The sequence below is a fragment of the Pongo pygmaeus genome, chromosome 6 (assembly GCF_028885625.2).
Source record: "Pongo pygmaeus isolate AG05252 chromosome 6, NHGRI_mPonPyg2-v2.0_pri, whole genome shotgun sequence".
Classification (NCBI taxonomy): Eukaryota; Metazoa; Chordata; class Mammalia; order Primates; family Hominidae; genus Pongo; species Pongo pygmaeus.
The window spans coordinates 140,947,719-140,974,060 of NC_072379.2; the positions used below are offsets into that span (position 1 = coordinate 140,947,719).

A 26,342-nucleotide genomic window follows, 5' to 3' on the forward strand; every position below is an offset into this window, starting at 1 on the left:
AGACAGAGGCGAAAGCTTCCAGTTCTCTTAAATACCACACCTAAACCAGCATAGCATCACTTTTGCTGCATTTTGTCGATCAAATCAGTCTCAGACCGGCCCAGATTCAACAGGAACAGCAACAGACTCCACCTCTTGACACAAAGTGTGTTAGAGAACTTGATGGCCATTTTAAACAACTGCAGAGGAATGCTTATTTTTTTCCCAGAGTAGCATAAAGGCTGCTATTAATGGTGAAGGCTGTGGTGACCTGGGCAATACAGAACAGAGCAGGATGGGGTGGCACAGGTTAGAGGAGTCAGCGCTGGGAATAGGGTGGGTGGCAGAGCTGAGTGACTGAGGTCTAATGCGAATTGTGAGGGGCTCCTCCTATTCCCTCCAGTGGTAGGAAATGGTTGATGCCACTGACTCACTCAGGCTGACTCTGCCTCAGTCTGGGATCATGTCCTTTTAACCAGCTTGCATTTGTCCTTGCAACTTTGCCCTCTTTCTTTCCTGAATGCTGCAGTTGCTGAAGTTTTGATTTTCTTTTTTTTTAAATCTTAGATCTGCTGCTTCCTAATACCCTAATGGTTTATGCATTTCAAGGCGCCTGTAATCTTATCAGTAAATTATTTTCACCCCATATTGTGGAAAGACATAGGGAATTACTTCCGAGAAAGTTTCTGGTTGATAATTGATTTCACCTTTAGAATAGGCTTTTGAGAATATAGGGTGGCAATTTCACTTTTTTATATAAAAAATATGTGAGAAAGTATTTTTAAAACTAAAAGGCCCACATGCTTACTACAGAAAATGTGTTAGGAGAGAAAGTCTGTGACAGATTCCTTTGGGTTTCTTCTGGTTCTTCTCTACCCATTACACTGATCAGCCCACAAGCACCTGGGGCTTCTCTGTTTTCCTGTAACAGTAGGAATCATGGATTATCATTTAGTGGTTTTCATTTTACTACTTTCTGTTTGCTTCTCTTTTTCTCTATTTCCTAGGCTCTGTCCCAGAAATTCTGATTTAATTCTTAACGAGTGGATCCCGGGCCTGCTTATTTTTGTAACTTGCCAGGTGATCCAAATGTGCAGCTAAGATTAATAACCATTGGTCTAGAGCAGCGGTTTTCAAACATTGTTCTGTATTAGCATCACCTAGAGAGCTAATAAAATCCTTAGCACTCCAGCTTCAGTGAAGGAGGATAGGGCCTGAGCTTTTATACTTTTCCTAAATTTTCCAGGTGATTCTGATAGGGACCGTAGTTTGAGAATATGCTAAAATGTGTTTGATACAATGTGCAAAGTTGTACATTTTTCAGCAGTTCTGTAGGTCATTATGTTGGAAGGGATTTTGGCAAAATACGGAATGTTTTCAGTCTGTGTTTTTATATTGTTAGGCGTGATTATTATAGTCTTCTTGGTAATCCAGTATAGGAAAGCTTGAAAAATAATGACACATTTGCGACTTGATAAAAGATGGGGAGTTGAGAAAATAGGCAGTTCTATATTATTTTCTATTATTTATTTTCACAATGGTTTTGATTTTTTCTATATAGCATTCACTTCTTTGAAATAATTATTAATAAATCTTTAAGATATAGAAAAATATATAACCATTATCCAGCTTAAGAAATAAAATATTATCAGCAGAGATGAAGTCCCCTGGGCATATCCCTTCTGTATTATTACCTTTTCCTCCATCCTCTTTAGAGGTAACCACACTTTTGAAATTGATATTTACCATGCATTCCTTTCGACCTTTACTACTTCTATATATACTTGTAAATAATAGATATATACAGCCTATAAACAAAATGCATTTTTGTTTATGCACTTAACATTGTGATATTTAACTATGTTGATAGATATCTCTGGTTCATTTATTTTGCTATAAAATTGGTACACAATTGTATAAAATTATATATCAATTTTATGGCAAAAATAAATCAAAATCACTCTTTCTACAGTAAAAAAAATAGTTTTTCTTCAATATCTTGAAGTTACATCAGTCCCATTCTGAATGTCTTTGTAAGTTTTTTTTACTTGCATCTGTGTGATTTTAGATATATATCTTCAAGTTTACTAGACATTATCAAATTGATCTCCAAATTGGCTGTGCCGATTTACCATCTCATTGTCATTCTCTGTATCTCCTTTGGAATTGACAGTCTTTTAAAGTTTTGCCATTTGGGGATTATAAAATAGCGTTCTGTTGTGGTTTCAGTGCTAATTTTTCTGAATACTAATATTGGTGAACATCTCTCATTTAGTTATTTTCTGTGAATTTTTCTGTCTTGCCCAATTTTATATGGAGATGTTTATCTTCTTGATGTGTACAAGCTTCACGTTTGTTCATTCATGTGATTCTGGATTCTTATTCTTATCATATATGTTGCAAATATTTACTGTTAAGAGGCTTTGCTCATCTATTTTATACTGTCTTGATGAACAAAAGTTTTACATTTTAATAGAGTCAAGCCTATCAACAATTGTGACTTATGTTTTGATAACTATATATTCCCATATTACATTGTATCTCAAAAACAATTCCAGAAAGACTAAAAGCCTAAAGGCAAAAAACAAAAAGTTATAGATTTAAGAAGAGAAAAAAGAATCTAATATAATAATAATTGAGTTATTTTTTCTATTTTTTCTATAAATTTTCTTGAATTTCTACCGAGACAATATTTTGTCTGGAAGTAGTGGATGATTTGGCTTCATTGTTTTCAGTCTTGTACATTTTTTTCTTGTCCTCTTGAATTGTTAGAACCTCCATTGTATTTTTAAATTATAAGCAATCACAGTGATGGGTCACTTAGGTTTTTTTTTTCTGATTTTAAAAGGAATCCTTTTAATATGTTACCATTTAGTAAGATACTTGTACAGTTTTGGTGGATATCCATGATCAAACTAAGGAAGTTGCTTTTCGTTCCAAGTTTGCTAAAAATTTTATTATGATAGCTGATGAATTCAAATGATCATATGGTATGCTTTTTAAAATGAGTTTTTTTTTATGAATTACACAGATTTTCTATTATTAAAGGATCTCCTTATTTCTGGAGGAAACACCACTTGGTTATTATTCATTTGATATGTACTGATTTCTGTTATTAATCCTTTGTGTGCTTTTTCTTTTAGGCATTTGCATTTATGTTCATGGATAAGACTGGGCTGTAGTTATCCTTTATGTTTCATGTTTGCTTTTGACATAAAGTACTTTCTTTGTTTCTTCCCTTCTCTCTCTTTTAAGTGTTAGGAAGCATTGGGAATTGGAGGAGGAGAGGATTAGGGTAGAGCAGAGCTTGATTGACTCTTAAGCAGTGTCTTCAGGATCTGGCTTTTCTCTATTTCTGAATTCTATTCACTTCTCCTCTTTGTGTTGGTGAAAGAGCCTGTATAGGTATTACATAAAAAGTAACATATCTTTCCATCTTTTACGTACATTATCCATCAATTACTTTGGGTGTTCTTAAAATATTCTTTTATGTACTATCTCCCTTAATTTTACCTTGTGATTCTTTAAACTTTTCTTTTTTGTTTTTTTTTTGAGACAGAGTCTCGCTCTGTTGCCCAGGCTGGAGTGCAGTGGCACAATCTCTGCTCACCGCAGGCTCCGCCTCCCGGGTTCACGCCATTCTCCTGCCTCAGCCTCCCGAGTATCTGGGACTACAGGTGCCCGCCACCATGCCCGGCTAATTTTTTGTATTTTTAATAGAGACAGGGTTTCACCGTGTTAGCCAGGATGCTCTTGATCTCCTGACCTCATGATCTGCCTGCCTCAGCCTCCCAAAGTGCTGGGATTGCAGGTGTGAGCCACCACGCCTGGCCCTTTAAACTTTTCTTGTATATATTTTGAGTCTTTATTATTAGGTGTATATCAAGTTTGAGCTGTAATATCTTGAAACTTTAATCATCATGTACTGACTCTATGTCTCTCTAATAATGAATTTTTATTTAAAGTCTATTTGCCTGATATTAATATGGCTTTTATTTTATTTTATTTTATTGTTTTGAGATGGAGTATCACCTGTCACCCAGGCTGGAGTGCAGTGGCACAATCTTGGCTCACTGCAGCCTCCGCCTCCTAGGTTCAAGTGATTCTCCTGCTTCAGCCTCCTGAGTAGCTGGGACTATAGCCATGAACCACCACACCCAGCTAATTTTTGTGTTTTTAGTAGAGACAGAGTTTCATCATGTTGGCCAGGCTGGTCTCGAACTCCTGACCTCGATTGATCTGCCTGCCTCCCAAAGTGCTGGGATTACAGGTGTGAGCCACTGCACCCAGCTGGCATTCTTTTTACATATTTGTTTTCCCCTTTGCTTTCAGGGCTTTTGTGAGCTTAAGTTTAGGATGTGTAAACTATAAGAAACATTTAGTTGGACTTACTCCTTTAAATGTAATCTGACTATCTTTGTCTTTTAAATATTTAAACCCATGTGATAGTTGACATGACACACTCTTTCTAAGGTCTCATTTTATGCCTTCTCTTCATTCTGTTTATGTGCTAGTCCCCACCCCCACTCCTTCATAAACATGGCTTTTTTCTTAATTTTTTGGATCGAGGATTTCCACACTCTCCCCAACTCCAACAATTTTCCTTCAGTACTGTTTTGGTAGTACACATTCTATATTATTTTGGCAGTTTCTCTTAAATTTTTAATTATCATATCCAACTTAAAGGGGCATTTTGTGTCATGGGCCTAATTCTTTTTGTGTGCCCTAATTCTATTCATGCCATCATTTTCCATAGTTTCTTTCTAAATCTATTTTCCTAGGTTTTACATAGTTTGTTTTCTCTTATTATATGGGTCTTGCTCCATGTCTCTTCCCACTTCTTGCAATGGCTCAGCTCTACTGTAGAAGCTGGCATTTTTGAGTTGGCCAACAAAGACTGTTTGCATTCCTTGCTCTCTTGGCCACTCTGATGTTTGTCCTTTCCAGTTTAATGGAAAAATTATTAAACTCTGGGCTGTATACAAAAGCCATTATGCTTAACACTCTTTTCAACACTTTTTTTCTTTTTATGCTGAGGTTTCATCTGAGTGCGTTTTACAAGAACAAAGACAAAACTGTGGATTGAGGTTGAGTTCACAGTGAAACCTGATCTTACAGCAGTATAAACCACATATGGACATCGTTGTTTATCCCTCATATTGGCTATTAGTGTAAAAAATAGCATTTGATTAAATTTCATTGTTCGTATAACTAAGCAAAACATTTTTCTGACCATTTGCAAGGCTGTATTCTCCTGAAAATGTGCTTAGAGATACTCAACCCAGAGTATAGAAAAAAGAAATGGATAGTAACAGAACTAAGTTTTGTTCTTGCCTTCTCAATAGCTGAGTAACCTTTGGCAGGTCACTTTACCTCAGAGAAGCTTTACCACTATGGGCCAAAGGTAATTCATCTGTAAAATGATCTGGCAGGAGATATTAGTTATCTATTGCTGTGTAATAAATTATTCCAAAATTTAATGGCCTAATACGACAAATATTTTCTCACAGCTTCTGTAGTCAGACATCTGACCTTGGCTTAGCTAGGTGCCTCTGGCTCAGTATCTCTTGGAAGGCTGTAGTCAAGGTGTCTTCCAGGACTATGGGATGATCGTTTTCAAGCTCACTCATGCAATTGTTGGCAGGATTCAGCTCTTCAGGTGTTGTTGGATTGAGAACCTCAGTTCATTGCTGGCTGCTAGCTGGAGACCTCCCTCAGTTCCTTGCCATGTGAGCCCCTCCACAGTATGACAACTTGCCTCTCCCAGAACGAGGACTCCAACAGAGAAAGTGAAAGAGAGCAAGCAAGACAGAAGCTTCAATCTTTCTGTGATCTAATCTTGAAAGCAGCATCTCATTATTTTCTCTGGTTTCTATTACTTGCAAATCACTTGATCCAGCGTGCACTCAAGAGGAGAGAGTTCTTTGTCCTTTTTTGTATTTGACCTGGTCGCTTCTCCCAAATTAGTTGGTGTGAGAAAGAAACTATCTTCATTTTGGCCTCTACTTGATTCAGTCATCAATTATGTTATAAGGCACACACCTTTCTTAAGTAAGAATCTATTTGAGTGTCAAGAAAGACTACTTTCTGTCTCTGGAGGAGTTGAGAGACTGTAAACATGTCATATATCTCACATATGTATAATCCACATAAATGTAAGGCATATATTTAAAAGTCAAAGTAACATTAGTTTGATTTGAAAGCTTCAGAATAAAGATGATTTCAAAGTCTTATTTTCATTTTTAAAAGTCAAAGCCGATATAAATGAAGCTCCATTTGTAATTTTGGATTACTGGTGATATAACTATATTATTGTTTAGACTATTTAAATATATTGATGAGTTTTTTTGTGATAAAAGTTATAGAATGCATTTTGCTTCCCATACTGTTATATAAGAAGGACACTGGTCAGAAAAATTGGTTGTGGGTAGAAGCTCTGCCATTGCTTGGTATATGGCACAATTTATCTAAATATCAGTTGCCTTATTTGTAAAATGAAGTTATTGATACCACAGTCTCAAATGAGATGTTTCGTGCTTTGTAAATGATCGTGTTCTACAACTAAATGGAGCTTCTTTGACCTCTTGTTTCAGGCCACATGTGACCAACGTGGCTGTTGCTGGAATCCCCAGGGAGCTGTAAGTGTTCCCTGGTGCTACTATTCCAAGAATCATAGCTACCACATGGAGGGCGACCTTGTAAACACAAATGCAGGTAAGCCAGAGTCTGCCATGATGCAGGAGGTCCAGACCCTCTGGAGGTTGACTCTGTATCCCCAAGGGGCAGCCTGCAGAGTTCTGCTCTGTGGTGCCATATAACCACATGTGACAGAAGGTGGGCACTGCTCTTAATCAAGGACTAGAACCTATGTGGGCACCAAGGAAAAATTATTCTCTGCCTTGGGAGTTGAGAGACCATGTCCTCTTTCCAACTTCCCCGTTTATGGACCTTCATGACTGTGCGATAATCATTGATCATTTTGGTTTTCAAGTTTATCCCTTTTAAAGTGGGGGATTTGAAATCAGTAACCTTTCAGACTACTTCCAGCTCTAAATTTTATGTTATTTTTATGAAATGGAAATAATTCCAATTTTATAAACATGTTATGAAAGTTACTAGTCAATATAAGTGTTCACAGAGTGAATAGCTCCTCTTCTTCCTCCTACTCTAAAATGCAAAGCATAGGCCAGGCACAGTGGCTCATGCCTGTAATCACAGCATTTTGGGAGGCCGAGGTGGATGGATCACCTGAGATCAGGAGTTTGAGACTAGCCTGGCCAACATGGCGAAACCCCATCTCTACTAAAAATATAAAAATTAGCTGGGTGTAGTGGCATGTGCCTGTAGTCCCAGCTACTCAGGAGGCTGAGGCAGGAGAATCGCTTCAACCCAGGAGGCAGAGGTTGCAGTGAGCTGAGATTGTGCCGCTTCACTCCAGCCTGGGTGACAGAGCGAGACTCCATCTCAAAAAAAAAAAAAAAATGCAGAGTATAATGATGACAATGATGACCATTCTAGGGGATAGCAGAAGGTGACACTTTAGGGAGGCTCTCAGTATAAAGAGGAGGCATGTTCCCCTTTCACATGCTCTTGGCCTGATGGACTGTTGCAATAAGGTCTCAACTCTCACCTGGTTTACCATTTAATTAGGGAGATGGCATCAATGTGTATAATTACCTGTAATGCAATATGAAAATAACTGAGAAGGAATTATGTATATGTATATCAGGTCTGAGAATGTAAAGGGTATCTAATTAACACCAAATGACTGATGGGCTTGTGGGATGAGTGTTAGGCTTATTGGGGGAGGTTTTCAATCAAGTTTTGTAGAAGAGAGACATAGATTTTTATATAATATAATGATGATATCTAGCTCCAGAATCTGCCATAGATAGTATGTGCGTATGATGGGGTATATATCTGTCTTTTCCCTTCTTTTGAGAAATAAAGGTTTTTCTTCAATCCCTTTGACATGTATCCTATTTTTTTTTTTTTTTTTTGAGATGGAGCCTCACTCTGTCATGCAGGCTGGAGTGCTATGGTGCGATCTCAGCTCACTGCAACCTCCACCTCTGGGGTTGAAGTGATTCTCCTGCCTCAGCCTCCGGAGTAGCTGGGGTTACAGGCATGCACCACCACACCCGGCTAATTTTTGTATTTTTAGTAGAGATGGGGTTTCACCATGTTGGTCAGGCTGGTCTCGAACTCCTGACCTTGTGATCCACCCGCCTCGGCCTCCCAAAGTGCTGGGATTACAGGTGTGAACCACTGCACCCAGCCCCATGTATCCTAATTTTTATGTAGCTATTATTTGATAATTTGCAGAGTCAACTATGAAAACCTTTTTTTTCTCCTGTGTTAGGATTCACGGCCCGGTTGAAAAATCTGCCTTCTTCACCCGTGTTTGGAAGCAATGTTGACAATGTTCTTCTCACAGCAGAATATCAGACATCTAATCGTTTCCACTTTAAGGTTGTAATTTGTTTATTTTTTTTTTAAGTTTTTTTGAGAGACTTTTATTCCCTATCCGATGACTGCAGTTACTACAAAATAGAAAATTTTGCTACTGGAGGTATTTTTCTATACTGCTATTATTAATTAGCACCTGTATGTTAAAGACATATACAGAATAGCCTTCCTTTACTGTGATAACTTCCTGAATATGTATTACAGTTTACTAGTGAGTTTGGCTTTCATTCATTTACTCTAGATAACATGTGGAATGTGGTAGGAAGATAAAATAAGGAAGTATCACAGCTTTCAATCCATCTCTGCAAATGTGCTGTGTATGTCTCTACCTAAAGACTAACTTATGCCCAAAGGTGAACCATTTGCATTTGGTAACATAATGAGTACATCTGCCTTAGATATGAGGTCAGTTTGATCAGTGCCTGATTCCAGTATCATAAGTAGGGATATTGGGAAGCTCTGGCAAGTTTTTATTTTGGCTTTCCTTCTATTTCTATCTCTGCACAGTTGACCGACCAAAACAATAACAGGTTTGAAGTGCCCCACGAACATGTGCAGTCCTTCAGTGGAAATGCTGCTTCTTCTTTGACCTACCAAGTTGAAATCTCCAGAGAGCCATTTAGCATCAAAGTGACCAGAAGAAGCAACAATCGTGTTTTGTAAGTTTTGGAAACCTATCTAAGGATCAGAGTAGGAAGGTTACAGGGAGGTCTGTAAGCATGAAGAAGGGGGTGTTTCAACAATATTTCTGAAGGTTGTGAGCCCATTATTAGTGACCAGACCCTTTACCTTCTAAAGTATATATTTTTTCTGGCTTTCTTTCTCTTTCTTCTGTTTGCACAATCATTTTTTTTCTCTTTATTTTTCCCTTTATTTCCCTCTATCTATAATATATAACCAGCTGTCCACCAGTAAATATTTACTGAACATCTCCTATCGTAAGTATAGTGTTATGGTCATGTGGTAGGCTGCCTGGTCTGGGAGACTAATGTAAGAAATTTGCACATGGTCCCTTTCTTCAAGGAGTCCTAATCTGTTGTTTTCCATAGAAAAAGTCACAGGAGGGCAAATGGGACTGAATGAATGGGGGCTATTGAGTCACTGAGATATAAAGGATGCTTTTCTAAGCACTTAGGTTCTCTTCACCCCGCTTGCTCATGCATCCTTGTGTTCTCCACCTGTGTCTAGGTTTGACTCGAGCATTGGACCCCTACTGTTTGCTGACCAGTTCTTGCAGCTCTCCACTCGGCTGCCTAGCGCTAACGTGTATGGCCTGGGAGAGCATGTGCACCAGCAGTATCGGCATGATATGAATTGGAAGACCTGGCCCATATTTAACAGGGATACAACTCCCAATGGAGTAAGCTTTCAAATGGGCCCCTTTCCACTGAATATCATAGTCTCATTCTTGAAGGTCACCTCTAGTATTACAGTGTAGTGTTTAAGAGTAAGAGTCTAGAGTGAGACTACCTGGCTTTGAATTCTAGTCTTGCTACTCACCAGTTACGTGGTTCTGGGTGTTACTTACCTCTCTGTCTTCAGTTTCTTATCTATAAAATGGAAGTAATACCTCAATGGGGTTGTGGTGAGGATGAAATGAACAGATACATGTAAAGTATCTAGAAGAATGGCTGCCAGAAAGAAGGTGCTCAATAAATGCCAACTCCTTCATATTTTCCTAACCAGATATGGAGAAGATATTATTAATATCTGTACTCTCAACAACAGTTGATTGCAATCTCCATACTTTTAGGTTCACCTTTAATCACTGACTCACCAGGTTTATCATCACAATAGGATAAAGTCTCAGCTAAAACAATCATTTTTTGTATAAAGAATGATTGTGGTAGTGAAAGAATAGACAGAGTTTTGTTGTTATTGTTTTATTTTATTTCCACTTTGACTGCTAAAATTTGAAGTAACATTGTTTTCTGGATTTGGCAATACTCTGTTGTTCAGGGCCTTTCTTTTTCTTTTCTTCTTCTCTCTTTGTTTGAGATGAGGTCTCACTGTCACCCAGGCTGAAGTGCAGTGGCGCAACCATGACTCACTTTAGCCTCAACCTCCCTGGGCTCAGGTGACCCTCCCGCCTCAGTGTCTGGAGTAGCTGAGACTAAAGGTGCGTGTCACCATGCCTGGCTAATTTTTTTTGTATTTTTTTTGTAGAGACTGGGTTTTGCCATGTTGTTCAGGCTGATCTCAAATTCCTGGACTCAAGCGATCCTCTGGCCTTGGTCTCCCATAAGTGCTGGGATTACAAATGTGAGCCACTGTGCCCGGCTGGGCTTTCTTGACTAAGCAGAATTAATGGATGGATGAAAGGAAATTACAGTAATAATTTATTAGTCAACTATATATAATATATATACACACACACACACATACATGTATGTGTATATATATCTATTTAGCCATAGAGTCTAGAAAATATAATAATTTCTTGTTAGACAAAACCGAGGCCCAGCAAAGCCAAATTAATAGCTCAAGGCAAAAGAGTTTGTAAGAACAAGAATGGCCTGAACCCGGGAGGCAGACCTTGCAGTGAGCTGAGATCACGCCACTGCACTCCAGCCTGGGTGACAGAGCGAGACTCCGTCTCAAAAAAAAAAAAAAGTTTGTAAGAACAGAGGAAGAATCTAATCCCTACTCTGTGTAATTTTAAGCCCAGGCTCTGTACTGTACATATGCCTATCAGAAAAGCAGAAAAGCTGTTGAGTCAGAGCAGCTTACCTAGGAATAGTTGGTGACAATTGTTTCATTAAGGAGCCTCAGATCCTTGCTACTCAAAGTGTGTATGTAGCAGGGGAACCACCGTGTGAGAGAGGTGGGCTTTCAGTCCCTTCTTCCATCTATTGAAATAAAATCTGCATTTAGGGCCGGGAGCAGTGGCTCACGCCTGTAATCCCAACACTTTGGGAGGCCGAGGCATGTGGATCATGAGGTCAGGAGTTCAAGATCAACCTGGTGAAACCTCATCTCTACTAAAAATACAAAAAGTTACCCGGGCATGGCGGCAAGTGCCTGTAGTCCCAGCTGCTTGGCAGGTTGAGGCAGGAGAATGGTGTGAATCTGGGAGGCAGAGCTTGCAGTGAACGGAGATTGAGCCACTGCACTCCAGCCTGGGTGACAGAGTGAGACTCCATCTCAAAAAAAAAAAAAAAAAAATTAGCCAGGCGGTAGTGATGCACACCTGTAATCCTAGCTACTCGGGAGGCTGAGGCAGGAGAATTGCTTGAGCCTGGGAGGTGGAGGTCACGATGAGCCAAGATCATGCCACTGCACTCCAGTCTGGGCAACAGAGTGAGACCCTGTCTGAAAAAAAAAATCTGCATTTAACTAAAATGCCCATGTAGTTTGTGGATACACCAAATTTTGAGAAACACTTTTCAGGAGCAATAGTTATCAAATGTGACCACATGTTGAAGTTACCTGGGGAAATTAAAAAATAACAGCCATGTCTGCTTCTACCTCCAGGGATTCTGTTTTAATTGGTCTGGGGTGCAGTCTAGGTTGAGAACTCCTGTTCTGGAGTCTCGAAGACAAGCCTAGACTAGAGCTCCATCTAGTTACCTGATTCATATTAAAGCATATTGATGGAGCTTTTGCTGATGAGGTTAAGTCAGGTTAAGACAGGCCTCTTTGAGAGGGCAGTTTTTTTGAATTACATTTTAAAAATTTCTATCCTCTTACCTTCTAAAAAGCATCACAGTGTTCACATTCCTTCTAGATGAATGATCATAGCTGGCTCATTCTGTAAGAAAACATGAGTTCACTTGGTTAACATCAACTAGATATAGACCCCATCTTTTAAAAATGTGTCTTTGTGACCCTGAATGTCCTGTCAATTAGTTGCATGATTAAGACTGATTTCCTAAACCAACCCCACAGTGCGGTGCTGAGACTTCTTAGTTGTAAATTTTGGTTTTTAATTATCTTTCTGCAGAATGGAACTAATTTGTATGGTGCGCAGACATTCTTCTTGTGCCTTGAAGACGCTAGTGGATTGTCCTTTGGGGTGTTTCTGATGAACAGCAATGCCATGGGTAAAGGAACATTCATGGAAAAAACAAGCACAAGAGTGATTTTCAGTCCCTTTCTTATAGCACTGTGATAAAAGGAATGGATCCCTTTAAGAGCGACTGAGCCATAGTATAGAAAGGGCCTTATAGATTCTCTAATTGTGCTATCCCTACTTCATTACCTGTTGATCCATGGTAGCCATGAGTAGGGGATTTTCTCCTAGCTTACAATTTTCCTGTATCTGGTGGCCTCTGTTGGAATATTTTCTATTATCAAGTTAAGGGAGCTAACCCTTCCCTATAATTTACTCTGAGATATTTTCCACCAACGTGTTCTTCTCCATCTTCAGCCTTTTAGTCAGTAGATCCCAGTGGCAATGAATTGCCACAGGGGAAGAGAAGATGTATCAGAATCTCCCAGGATTGATGGTGGGCATAGGGTATTGATCCATACCTCTTCTCAGTTGAGAGTCATTGATTCAATCAGTGCTCCTCAAAGTGTGGTCCCTGAATGGGTCACAGACTGTTTCAGGTCTATAGTAAGATAAGTATAGAAATGGCGAGTAAGCAGTACTGTAGCCTCCAAATGCACACATGAACCTTTTTCTAGTAATTCATTTTCATATTATTTTATGAAAATATCAGCTGGCAGTGAAATGGAAATTAAACAAAATAAAGATCTGATTCTCCACCACAGATATCCGAGAAGCACTCTAAATGATCTAAGATGATTCTAGGACATCTAAGAGATGAATCTAAGATGATTCTAATAGAATCTTAGATGGTCCTAAGGTGCTTAAAATACCAAATAAGCTAAGAATAGACTGAGATAATATAATACAAGGACTGTACAGTTTTAGATAGGTGAAAGGAACCAGAAAATAAGATGAGTCAGACTTAGTGGGAAAGGCCACAAGATCCTAGATACTCTGTATGTGTTGTTCCTATGACCAAAGAGTACATTGCAATATTTCTTGAGGCATTTTATTCCTAGATACAAATCAAGGTAATGACACAACTTTTGAGAATGGTGATTGGCACATAGAGGGGTTTTGAATTTATGATACAATTTCTGACTTTTTTTTTAGTTTGGCTTTTGTTTGATGTGAGATTCACTGAGGATAGTTACCTCCATGTCTAGTTGAATTATATTCTCACAATAATGACGGGGTATGTGGTGGGACATGTTCTGTGGTTGTGAAAATCAGAGAGGAAAAACTTTTCCTCTAACCTCTTAGGGTTAATTCATGGGAGCCTGCAAATTAAACTGGCAAAAAGGTAGATTAGCAATAGAAAAGACAGAATTTATTTACACATGTAATGCACATACACACAGGAGTTCTCAGTGATGAGTAACTCAAAGCAGAGATTAGAACTTGGGGCTTCTATACCATCTTAATTAATAGGTGAAAGGGAAGGGGGAAAGACAGGAGAGAACAAATGACTTTTTGGAAAGATAAATGGGCCCTTATGAGAGTAGGTGGGAGGATGTGATAGTCTTGTGACACTGTCTATCTGGGAATGGTGCCTGTTGTCTCAGAGAAGATTAGAGGTACTCCTTGGAGCAGATTTATGACAATTGCTTTTTATTGAGTTCTTTTGGGAGGCTCTGATTTTAGCACATCAGGGATTTCAGTAACTTAAATGCCTTCAGTCCAAAATAATTTTTTTATGTCACAGTGGCTTATTCTGGACCCCTTCATAAACCTGGCTGCTTTTTCCCCAGAACGTGGGGCCTGGCACAAGACACTAAGACACTCCAGTCAGTATTATTAAAATCTGTCACAGAAAAAATGCCTTGGCGGCCATGTGCTGTGAGGGTGGACTTGGATGGTCAGGGTTTTCCCTTGGTATTCAAAATGTGAGGCACTAGGGTCACTTTGTTAATGTTCACATGGTTAGTGATCCTGTGTTATTTTAAAACTTGATAGTTACTATTTAAGAATCAATTCTGATTTTTATTTTCTTCATTTTTAACTTTTCAAGAGGTTGTCCTTCAGCCTGCGCCAGCGATCACTTACCGCACCATTGGGGGCATTCTCGACTTCTATGTGTTCTTGGGAAACACTCCAGAGCAAGTTGTTCAAGAATATCTAGAGGTAAACTTAGGATGTCAAGATTATGACTCAGGAAATCCTAAACAGCAAATATTTTAAAAAAGTAAAATTCATGCGCTAGTGTGACCCACAAAATCTGCTGTTACAAATTTGAGCTATTAAAGAACAGATTTCATATATGCAATGGAAACTTGCTGTATAACACTTTTATGTTATAAGAAAGTGAGAGAATATAAAGATGCCCCAAACATGGCCCTACCCTCAAACATTTATGAAGGGGCTGGAAAAATAGACTAACATTCTAACATTAATGAATCAGTGCATTGGGAAATGGACTATGTTTGGTGCTCTGAAAGCAATGCTTCGAAAAATTTTTATTAAAAACAGAGCATTTGGTAATTTTTACTTCACATATTTCTTTCAGCTTATTGGGCGGCCAGCCCTTCCCTCCTACTGGGCGCTTGGATTTCACCTCAGTCGTTACGAATATGGAACCTTAGACAACATGAGGGAAGTCGTGGAGAGAAATCGCGCAGCACAGCTCCCTTATGTAAGCAAGGTTTTCAACGGTTCTCCAAAAGTAAAGAAATTCCCTTGAAGAAAAAGAACAACTGTTTATATTTTCTCTCTCTGAGTTTAATTGATTTATTTATTTGGTAATGAAAGGAGTTTTAGATACTCAGAATACTAGACATTTTTTTTGTTGGACCAATTATTTTTTCAAGGAACCATTGTTCTTTATAGTATGAAATAGACTGGGAGGCCATAATTATGTGTTGGGAGGCAATCTGTTTTTGTCTCTATTTTTCTTATCATGTATTTTATTAGTAAACTTTTTTTGTGCTTACTGTATCAACTACATTTTACAGGTGTTTTCATTTGAGTTTTCAAGGCATTTGTCTCTTTAGCTTGAATTGTAGCATTTTAATGCCTCTCAGTATGGATTTTCTTGCCTTACACATGTTCTTGGTTTGTTTTGACTCAAAAGTGTCATGGCAGGGACTTACCATAAAAGTTGTATCATATTTTTAGAAATTCCTCTAAGATTCTGGCATAAGATTTCATGTCTAAATTCTTAGGTTCTTAGGTTTAGTGTCAGGTCATGAATGGTGCAGATCCCCAGGCTCCCTACCTATGTTTTAACAGATATTTCAAAGAGGAATTGAGGAAGTGGAGTAGTACTAGACTCCATGAATTTAGTTCAAAATAATTATGTTACTGGAACAACCATGAGCCATCTGGGTTAGCATCATTTTTTTTCACAGATAGTAAATTGAGGCTGTCAGGGGAAATACTATGACCAAGACCACATAGATAATTGATGACAGAACAAGTACTGCATGACTACATTGATGTGAAAAATAATGCAAGTTTAGGTCCATGTGTTTTTACATTGATATTTTGATTACTATTAAATTAGGAATAAGCAAAATTTGCCTTTCTCTTTAGAGTGGTCATTTTGCAATTGAAGCTGAGCTTCAGTAGACATTTTGTAATTTGGCGGAAAGATAGTCCATAAATATGAAGTGTAAAAGAAAGTGCTTAATGGAATTGAGATTCAAAAAGCCTAGGAACACTGAGGAGATGGGGGAAGCAGAAAGTCAGGGCAGATAAAGACATTTGGGTGGATGAATGCACTCTCAGTTTGGCTGTGGGTCCCACTACTCATTCTCCAGCATGACGTGTCTTTATACATGTGGGGGTGGGTTGGAGGAGGGATAACAGAAAAAGTGGTAAAAGCAGGATTGAGCCAAAGGACAATTAACACAGCCACCATAATAATGAGTGCTACAACATGGTGAACTCTCATGGCAGGCAGTGGGCTAGGTGCCTTCTTTAGTTATCTCAGCAACTCCATTTTACTATTAGAACTCCATTGGCTGGGCGCGGTGGCTCACGCTTGTAATTCCAGCACTTGGGAAGCCGAGGCAGGTGGATCACAAGGTCAGGAGTTCGAGACCAGCCTGGCCAACACAGTGAAACCCCGTCTCTACTAAAAATACAACAACAAAAAATTAGCTGGGTGTGGTGGCAGGTGCCTGTAATTCCAGCTGTTCGGGAAGCTGAGACACGAGAATCACTTGAACCTAGGAGGTGGAGGTTGCAGTGAGCCAAGATCGTGCCACTGTACTCCAGCCTGGGCAACAGAGCTAGACTCAGTCTTGAGGGGGAAAAAAAAAAAAACAACTTCATTTAAGATTAGAAATCCCATTTAATATTAGAAAACTAGGGGAACTAGTTTTCAAGCCCAGATCTCTAATATCATAGTGGCCATCTCTTTTTTTATGCTATTTTTCTTACATATAGATACATATTTCCTTTTTAAGTGATCCAGGAAATGAAAGAATTGGACTATTACTGCTGCCTAGTGGTGTGAGATGTGAGAGGGAGTGTTTAGACAGGGAATTGAACACTATTACCTGAGTTCAGTATACATGTCAAAATCTGTCACATTTAAGTGAACGAAAGGATATAGTATGGACATGTAATAAAATATTTTTGTACTTTGAATGGCTAACTTTGAATGTACCTATGATATTGGGTACTATTGGGAGTGAAATTTAACAAGAGATGCAAAGGGAAAAGCTCAGTAGTCTCTAGAATAATCCTCTTCTCTCCCCTACTCTATTCCATTGGAGACAAACCTAGGTTGTAGAGAAGGGTACATTTTATTCTGGGCTTCACTATGTTTATACAGGTAAAATTGGGATAGCATAAACAACAAAGATGTGGGGTAGAAGCGAAGTAACAAAATAAAACATGGGGTAGTAAAATGAGGGAGATGTGGGAGAGAGACAGTCTCTTCCCTTCTTTATCTTGTGAATAGGGTGAAATTTAGATCATTTCTTAGGTGGATATGTCTGATTTTCTTAGCAGTTTGTCATAATTGGTGTTGTTTGCTTGATTGGTTTTTAATGCCAGAGTGCCAGGCAAGGACTGGATGATGCAGTTAACCTGATGGCAGGGAGGGGGCCAAGCCCTAGGGAACCAACCAGTCGTGTGTTTTTGAAATCACCATTGGAAAAGAAGTACTCAGATGCCAGGAAATGATTAAGAACTCTATTTAGAGCCCAGAACAGAGTTGTTGTTTATTCTGAATAATAACAGTGAAAATTTGATATCATTTTACCATGGAAATTCCTAGGCGCTAATTGTGGACTTTGTATATTCTTTCAGGATGTTCAGCATGCTGATATTGATTATATGGATGAGAGAAGGGACTTCACTTACGATCCAGTGGATTTTAAAGGCTTCCCTGAATTTGTCAACGAGTTACACAATAATGGACAGAAGCTTGTCATCATTGTGGTATGTACTGCCCTCTTTCCCCCTAATTAGGTATTTGCTCCTCCGTATCATACACCCATCTCCCCTGCTTTCTCCCCCAGTTCGCAGTCTCCTTTCAGTGCCTCCAGTTTCCAGCTAGTTTGTTCATTGTATTCTTCCTCTTTTTAGGATCCAGCCATCTCCAACAACTCTTCCTCAAGTAAACCCTATGGCCCATATGACAGGGGTTCAGATATGAAGATATGGGTGAATAGTTCGGGTGGAGTGACTCCACTCATTGGGGAGGTAACTTAATGGGAAGGCTGGAGGCTGGTGGAGGGGCTGCATAGGGGTGTGTGAATGTGTGTGTGTGTGTGCATCTAATTGTTTTATTGTACGTTTTCAGTATATTTATATATACTGGGGATAAATTCTCCTCTGCCCTTTCATGCCCAAGTGCAAGCCGGCCATCGTAGCTTTTTGATTCCCTTCATAGCCAAGTAAGTCCCTTTAAACAACAGCTCACACCCTGAGTGTCCACTTTATTACCTCCCACACACTCTGCAGCTGACTGTGGTCTCCTTTCTTCCCCCATCACTTCCCTGACACTGCTCTGGCAAAAAGCACCCTTTACTTTCTCATTGGTAAGTCCAGCGGAACTGTTTCATACCTCTTCTTACTCAATTTTCCTGCAGTATTTGACAAGTGTACCCACTTTTTTCTCAATTGTTTTTTGTCCTTGTTTTTTCAGGAAGGTGTTATCTGCTTGTTCACTTCTAAGGCCTCTGATGACCTTTTCAGAGTATAGTGTCTGGGGGAAATTGGATAGGAAAGAAAGAGAGAAAAGTAAATGATGTTAAAATCCACAGCTTATAGTGGACTAGCTGAAATTTACACAATGCTCTTCCCCCATTTACTATTCCCAGAATTAAGAACAAAGAAGTGTAGAGAGTTAAAGATGACTAAGTTAGACAATGCCTTTATCCACGAATTTATTCATTAAGGACTTAAACATTTTTTGAAATGCGTTTTTCTTCAAATGACCCTGGCATTTATTTTAAGTATTCTGAGCACTGCACCTTCTTAACTAAAAAGGATGTGTTCCTGGGTACCTCGGTTGCTGTGATCATATTAGGAATTTCTTTGCAAAGTACTTTACTTTATTCTATATTTGTTTAATTTACTCTTATCAGTGTTTTTCTTTTTCTCCTGAAGGTCTGGCCTGGACAAACTGTGTTTCCTGATTATACCAATCCCAACTGTGCTGTTTGGTGGACAAAGGAATTTGAGCTTTTTCACAATCAAGTGGAGTTTGATGGAATCTGGATTGTGAGTTGTTTACACTTGGATTATTAGGTGACAAATATTCAGATTGTGCATATCTGTATCTGTATCTTTGAGTCACGGAGCATAGGGAGAAGAGGAGGAGAAGAAAGGAAGTTTAACAATCATTCTCAATATTCACTATCTTACTATTTAAATAATCTTGCTAAAACACATAGCTTAGAATAAAAATCAAAATGTTAGAGCTGAAAGGAAACTCAGAATTTTTTTTCCCAAGTCTAGCTCTTTTTTTTTTTTTTTTTTTTTTTTACAAAGGAATGAGCTGAAGTCAGAATAAGTCATGTACTCCTTACATTGTTGCAAAGTATACACATTGTTCAATTGCTAGTTGAAGACTCTTCCTTTTGGACATGTTGAACAAATTGATCAGAGCCAAAGTACTCAGGTGCATGAACAAACTATGCCTGTGGTAAAGAAAAATGTCTCATATGATGTCAGATGAAAGAAGTAACCTAGCTGAGGGTTAGCAAAATTTAGGGAGCTCCAGAGTTGAAATTTTCTTTTTCTAAGAGAACTGTAGAAAATTCAAACAATACAGAGAGTTAAAAAGATAAAAGCAAAAATCCTCTTAAATTATAGCAACCAAAGACATTTATTATCAATATGTTGGAATGCATCTTTCTAGACCTTTATGTGCTCTGTCTCTCCTTTTCTCTCCATATATATGTTTATATGTATCTACATGTGTATGTATTTACAGTTACATTTCGATATATGGAAAAATGTATAAGTTGAAACACGTCATCATATAAATTGAAACTTTTTTCACTTGATATGTTTGGGAATTGTTCATTTTTAGCGATTATAGACATAGTATTTGAAGAGAGGTTAAGAACCTTCTTCATGAAGCCATCAGTAGGTAGACAAGACAAGAATACCTACTCTATTCCATTTATATAAATATCCCTTTAAAATATCTGGAATAATTTATCTGATTAATTAAAAAAAGACACCATCACTACATCATAAGATAACATGTTACTTTTTCGTAATAGTTTTTGCTCTTTGTCTTGTAGGATATGAATGAAGTCTCCAACTTTGTTGATGGTTCGGTCTCAGGATGTTCCACAAACAACCTAAATAATCCCCCATTCACTCCCAGTAAGTCTTGGTGGTCAGCAGATTAAAGTAGCCGTATGTATTTCATATTATAAATTCTTAAGGACAGATCTGAAAAATCTGGCAAGGGAATTTGTTCATAAGTGTGCATAGAAAAAGAAATATGTGAGTAATATATAAGGAAAACTAGGAAGGAAAATAAAAACACGCTATGCTTTCCTAAAAGATGCACAAATTCAAAAGGGGCAATCTAGTACTTCTACTTATAGTCAAAGCTATTTCTAGGGAAGAGCTAGAGGGGATAAAGTGTAGAGGCCAGAGGCTAGTGGTAAGTTTATGTCATTCTCAGGTATGCACCCACAGGCCAGGGTTTACCAGAGAGACACCAGGTAACCAGCCTTGGTCGTCAGGTGAGGGTTATGTCTGATGTGTCCACAGTGTGAAGAACTGAGTTACAGGATGAAAAGACAGAACTCATGACCTGGGAGGTCAAAGTCAGTGAACGCGATGATACTCAGCTTTGATTGAACTTTGGACAACACTATCTCTCAGGGTGTGGCCTTGGCATCATAGCATCGGCCATAGTTTGAAGAATGCCAGAGGTTCAAGGACAAATTATATCTTTATTGAGAAAGGAAAAAACTGCTAAGATGATAATAACTTATGAAGGCTTCAATATGGTGAGAAGAGAGGAAATTGGGGCAGGAAGGTTAGAATCAAATGCTGAGGGACTTGGATGAGAGGCTAAACAGTTCATATTTTATTCTTTTGGTGTTAGAAGCTACTTATCTTTTAGTAATAGAGAAGCATGGTAGTCAGATGGTTTTGGAAATATGAACCTGGCATTAATATATAGTGTGAACTAGAAATAGATACATAGGAGGTAAATAAGACATGACGAAGCTACTGCAATAGTTAAGATCCACAGATAATGTGGATCTCAACCAGAGCGGTGCAATGGGAGCAGAGAGGAATAGTTGAATACAGGAGAGATTGGAAATCATTCTCTACAATATATGATCAGGGGAGAGAAGGAGTCAGAAATTAATTTATACTTTCATTCAGTATTTCTATTCTTGGACCACTTAACTTAGCTGAGTTTGGAGAATTCAGATTGAACCTCAGGCCTGAATGAATCTTCTTACTTCCAAGTGTCTGCCTCTAATCACATGAGAGCTCCAGTGGGAGGATGTGTGTGGGTCAGCAGACTTCATTTATATATCAGAGAAACTACTCCAAGTGGATAGCATTCTAATAGTAAGGGAGCAGTGTGACTGTTTACAGGATGCCCACAAAAGTGCCTGCCCAGCGGGCTGTCATTTCGGATTGTGTGATAGTCAAGGAGCAGGAAATGTGCAACTTAGGCTCTCACTGATCCTGCTTTTGTTTCAGGAATCCTGGATGGGTACCTGTTCTGCAAGACTCTCTGTATGGATGCAGTGCAGCACTGGGGCAAGCAGTATGACGTTCACAATCTGTATGGCTACTCCATGGCGGTCGCCACAGCAGAGTAAGGCCACTATGGCTATGACCTGCTAATTATTGAATATAAAGAATATATATACGTTTTTAATTCTTGGAGATTATGGGGCCAATGCATAAAATTTCTTAAGACAAAACAAGCAAAACAAAACATTTACTGATACAGAATGCTCCCAACAGGGACTCTAATTGTACTGAAAGAGAGTTGGAAGAGAATGGGTTATTCACTTTTAATGTCTTTGGTATTGTTGCTGTATCCCCTTGGCTGAGACAAGCTAAGATCCCACATTGACTCCTTAAATCTCTCTCCCTTGCTAGAGCTGCCAAGACTGTGTTCCCTAATAAGAGAAGCTTCATTCTGACCCGTTCTACCTTTGCGGGCTCTGGCAAGTTTGCAGCACATTGGTTAGGAGACAACACTGCCACCTGGGACGACCTGAGATGGTCCATCCCTGGCGTGCTTGAGTTCAACCTTTTCGGCATCCCAATGGTGAGTTGCTACCTCAAGCTCTCTTATAAACCTGAATTCCCAGGCAACCTCATTCTAGAAAGTTTTCAAACCACAAAGCTCCCCTCTCCTGCCTGCCATGGCTGGGGATTTAATGTCTTGAGAGCATGTGCTTCATGCACATCAGCAGGGCTTTGATACCATGACATTCTTTCCTGTACTGCCTTATGAAGACAGAAGGTGCAACTTTGATATGTGCTGGAATTTATCTTTCTATTAAAGTATAACATACTTTATACAGAAAAGTGTATGTATCCTTAAGAATACAGCTGATGAATTTCACCACCTGAACACATCTGTGTATCTAGTACCAAGATGAAGAACTATAACATTGCCAGCACCCTACAGGCTTTGGCATTTTTTAGTTAAATCCAACATATTTATGAATTGAGCTCCTAGAGTGTTCAAGGTCTTGAGCAGAGTAGGCATGGTGAGAGGGAAGGAAAGCATAAATATAGTAAAGATGTACCTTCTCTTTGCCCCAAGGATTTACAGTTTAGTAAGAGGAGACATATGTGTAAACAAATAAGTGTGACAAACTAGGGTAAAAAGACCAACAGGGACATATGAGTTAAATGTTTTGGGAGATCTTGAGAAAGGGATCTTGAGAAAGGGATTTATCTGACAAAATTATGAGGGACAAAAGGAATCAAGGCAGGGAGTCAAGGACACTTCATGGAAAAGATGACATTTGAGATTAACCTTGAAAAGTGAGTATTTTTTCATCTGACTAATGAGGGCGGAAGTTCATTTTAACACTGAGAAATAAAAATGAGCACAAACTGTATAAGGGGGATTATTTGATGTATCTATAAGGATTGGTGTGTGGGACTGGAATGAGAAATGATGCTAAAAAGATGGGTTGGAACCAGGTTTTAAAGCTCTAAAAGGTTGAACAGCAAGGAAGTCCTGGAGATTTTTTAATAGGTGAGTGACATGGTCAGAGTTAGGCTTTAGAAAAATAATGCTGATAGTGGTGAGGTTAAAATAATAATATCAACAGTATTACTAGGTACTATGCATCTGAAAGCTTTTGTATTTAAAGTGTATTACTTTTATTACCTCACTCATTTACTAAATACTTGTGTAGTAATTTAGTACTCACGGACAAAATGAGGAAATTGAGGCACAGAAGGGTTAAGTAACTTACTCAAAGTCATCCAGCATTCAATAATGGACACCGGCTATGACCGAATTTTGACCACCCTCCTAGCCTTCTCGGTAGGAGGTTTAAGCAAGGTTCAGTTGGGAGGTCCCTGGTGGAAAGCAAAGGAGTGTGGTTAGAAGGAAGTGAGGTATACGTGTTGTCTGTGTGTCCTTCCAGGTGGGTGCTGACATATGTGGCTTTGCCTTGGATGCCCCTGAGGAGCTCTGTAGGCGGTGGATGCAGTTGGGTGCATTTTATCCATTTTCTAGAAATCACAATGGCCAAGGCTACAAGGTAAGGCTCCTAGGAAATAGAGTCAGAATAAATTTGGCATACATCAGGACTAGATCTGTCTGCATCCTTGCGAAGAGATCTGCTGAACCAACCTCTTACCTGGTCTTCACTTACTCTAATTTGCACCATCATGTGCAATCTCATCGAAATGCCCAACGGCCTCAGCCTGTTATTTACTGCCGCATTCAAGGAAATGGTGTGTCTGTAAAGGCCTTTCATCAAACTTCTGTACGCTTTATCTACACTGTTTGCTTTTAAATAAGAAGCAAACAAGGAAATACTTCAAAATTATTTAAATTGCAGCTTCCCAAGAGAGGAATCTTAAAAAATGAGGGAGGCAGGGTGAATCGAAAACCCAAGCAGAGACACTTATTTGGTACTGCTCAGAAGCGAGGTTTGCAACCTTGGCCTCTGTCATTCAGGAGGGAAATTCTTGGTTGTAATGAATGAGGTCTGGAATTCTGCAGGTGCTTCTGCTGTCCTGCAGCCAAACCACAACTGCAAACTCCTATTTCCTTCCAGGACCAGGATCCTGCCTCCTTTGGAGCTGACTCCGTGCTGTTGAATTCCTCCAGGCACTACCTTAACATCCGCTATACTCTATTGCCCTACCTATACACCCTCTTCTTCCGTGCTCACAGCCGAGGGGACACGGTGGCCAGGCCCCTTTTGCATGAGTAAGTTCACCTAACCTCCTCAAATTTTATTAATGCATCTGGAATGACATTGATTATATCATCAAATATCAGAGTGAAAACTGAAACAATTCAGGCGGTTATTCATATCTATCTATATCTATATCTATATCTATATCTATATCTATATCTATATCTATATCTGTAATCTAGCTATCTATATTCATTAATCTATCTATCCATCTAACTGGAATACCTAGTTGGTATTTGTAAGCATTGCCTGTTCCCTTTTGGTGAGAGAATTAGACTAAAAGTCATGGGACTACAGGTCTTTTCTTTGTTCTGCCATTCACTAACTCTATATCTTAGACAAATCATTTTTTCCTTAGTTTCTTCAGTCTTAATTCAAAGGATTTGAAATCTTGACTGTGATGGTCTCATCTGTAATGCACTATAATGCCAGAACTATGTTCAAGCTGTAGGAATGAGCCTATAATATAAATACAAATGAGGATATTATAAAGGATTTGTAGAATTTCAGAATTCTTATTTCTCAGGCAATGAACATCTCTAATTTAATTCTAAAACAAGGCACTTAAGAGCATTTTCTTGTCAAAATACAGTTAACTCCCTTATGTGGGTGACATATGAGGCCCTCAGGCACGTATCGAGCTATTATATATTCATTATTTTGGGAAGTTTTTGTCTGCTCATGAAATTTCTTGTTAAAAGGCAGATATTCTGAAAGAGAAAAAAGTAAAATGTTAAATTATCTGATATTTTGTATGATCAGATCCAGTTTCTTGATAGTCAGCTGAAGTTATGAAATATATTGATTATTTAACTTAAGTTTTTAATTTTAAATTTTTGTGGGTGCATAGTAAGTGCATATATTTATGGGGTATATGAGATGTTTTGATATTGGTTGTGCAGTGTGAAATAAGAACATTATGGGAATGAGGTATCCATCCCCTCGAGCATTTATCCTTTGAGTTATAAAGAATCCAAGTACACTCTTTAAGTTACTTTAAAATGTACAATTAAGTTATTATTGACTATAGTCACCCTATTTTGCTATCAAATGGTAGGTTTTATTCATTCTTTCTAACTATTTTTTTTGTATCTGTTAACCATCTTGACCTCCCTCCCAGCTCCTCACTACCCTTCCCAGCCTCTGGTAACTGACCTTCTACTCTCTGTGTCCATAAGTTCTTGGTTTTTAGATCCCACAAATAGGTGAAAACATGTGATGTTTGTCTTTATATGCCTGACTTAGTTCATGTAACATAATGATCTCCAGTTCCATCCATTTTGATGCAAATGTCTGGATCTCAACTGACTTTTTTTAAAAAGGAGGGATATGGAAAATAGAATTACAGCCTGGGACCTGCCTAGCATACATACTGGAATAGAAACATCTGTTTATCCTGAGGGAAGAATAGGAGACATGAGCTGGGGAAGGGGAATCTGTCTAGGGGTGCAGAGGGGCTTAAGTAGGTGTCACAGAATAATTTGGGGGGTTTGCCTGGGAAGGTGGCCTGAATGCTTTCAACAGGTTGTGTGTGAGTAGAGCTGCGACATATCTCACTGGCAGTGGCTCAAATCTCAGTGAACTGTCTCTCTGGTTTTCAGGTTCTACGAGGACAACAGCACTTGGGATGTGCACCAACAGTTCTTATGGGGGCCCGGCCTCCTCATCACTCCAGTTCTGGATGAAGTAAGTGTTCCCACAGAGATACACTAGAGATCTCTGCATCTGTTCCTGCTGCCCTGCAAACTCCTCTCTTCTCCTTATTCCAAACTCATTTCTGACATCTGTGACTGAGTCAGCCTTGAAGAGAGTGTGCTAGGTTTTGAGAAGCTGGACATCTGGTAACTACACATTTTTCTTTCTAGAATTTCTTTTTTCTCTTGATCAAGTTCCCAACCAGTTTAGAAGCATCTACTGGAAACTCTAGAGTTACAAGTTATGTTAGGTTGTTCTTGCATTGCTATACAGAAATTCCTGTCACTGAGTAATTTACAAAGAAAAGAGATTTCATTGGCTCACAGTTCTGAAAGCTTTATAAGAAGCATGATGCT

General features: G+C 38.8%; 1 protein-coding gene across 1 annotated transcript in view; it reads left to right on the forward strand.

Moving 5' to 3' along the window:
- The window catches only part of MGAM (maltase-glucoamylase), a 175,180-nt gene that overhangs the window by 26,410 nt on the left and 122,428 nt on the right, over nt 1-26,342 (forward strand). Inside the window, exons 5-20 of the mRNA XM_054496215.2 lie at nt 6,573-6,693; nt 8,342-8,451; nt 8,956-9,107; nt 9,637-9,808; nt 12,392-12,491; nt 14,454-14,566; nt 14,949-15,074; nt 17,702-17,833; nt 17,981-18,097; nt 19,007-19,120; nt 20,152-20,236; nt 21,587-21,704; nt 21,995-22,166; nt 23,509-23,625; nt 24,148-24,302; nt 25,893-25,977. Coding sequence (XP_054352190.1) covers nt 6,573-6,693; nt 8,342-8,451; nt 8,956-9,107; nt 9,637-9,808; nt 12,392-12,491; nt 14,454-14,566; nt 14,949-15,074; nt 17,702-17,833; nt 17,981-18,097; nt 19,007-19,120; nt 20,152-20,236; nt 21,587-21,704; nt 21,995-22,166; nt 23,509-23,625; nt 24,148-24,302; nt 25,893-25,977 — 1,989 coding nt within the window. The remainder of the gene's footprint in view (nt 1-6,572; nt 6,694-8,341; nt 8,452-8,955; nt 9,108-9,636; nt 9,809-12,391; nt 12,492-14,453; nt 14,567-14,948; nt 15,075-17,701; nt 17,834-17,980; nt 18,098-19,006; nt 19,121-20,151; nt 20,237-21,586; nt 21,705-21,994; nt 22,167-23,508; nt 23,626-24,147; nt 24,303-25,892; nt 25,978-26,342) is intronic.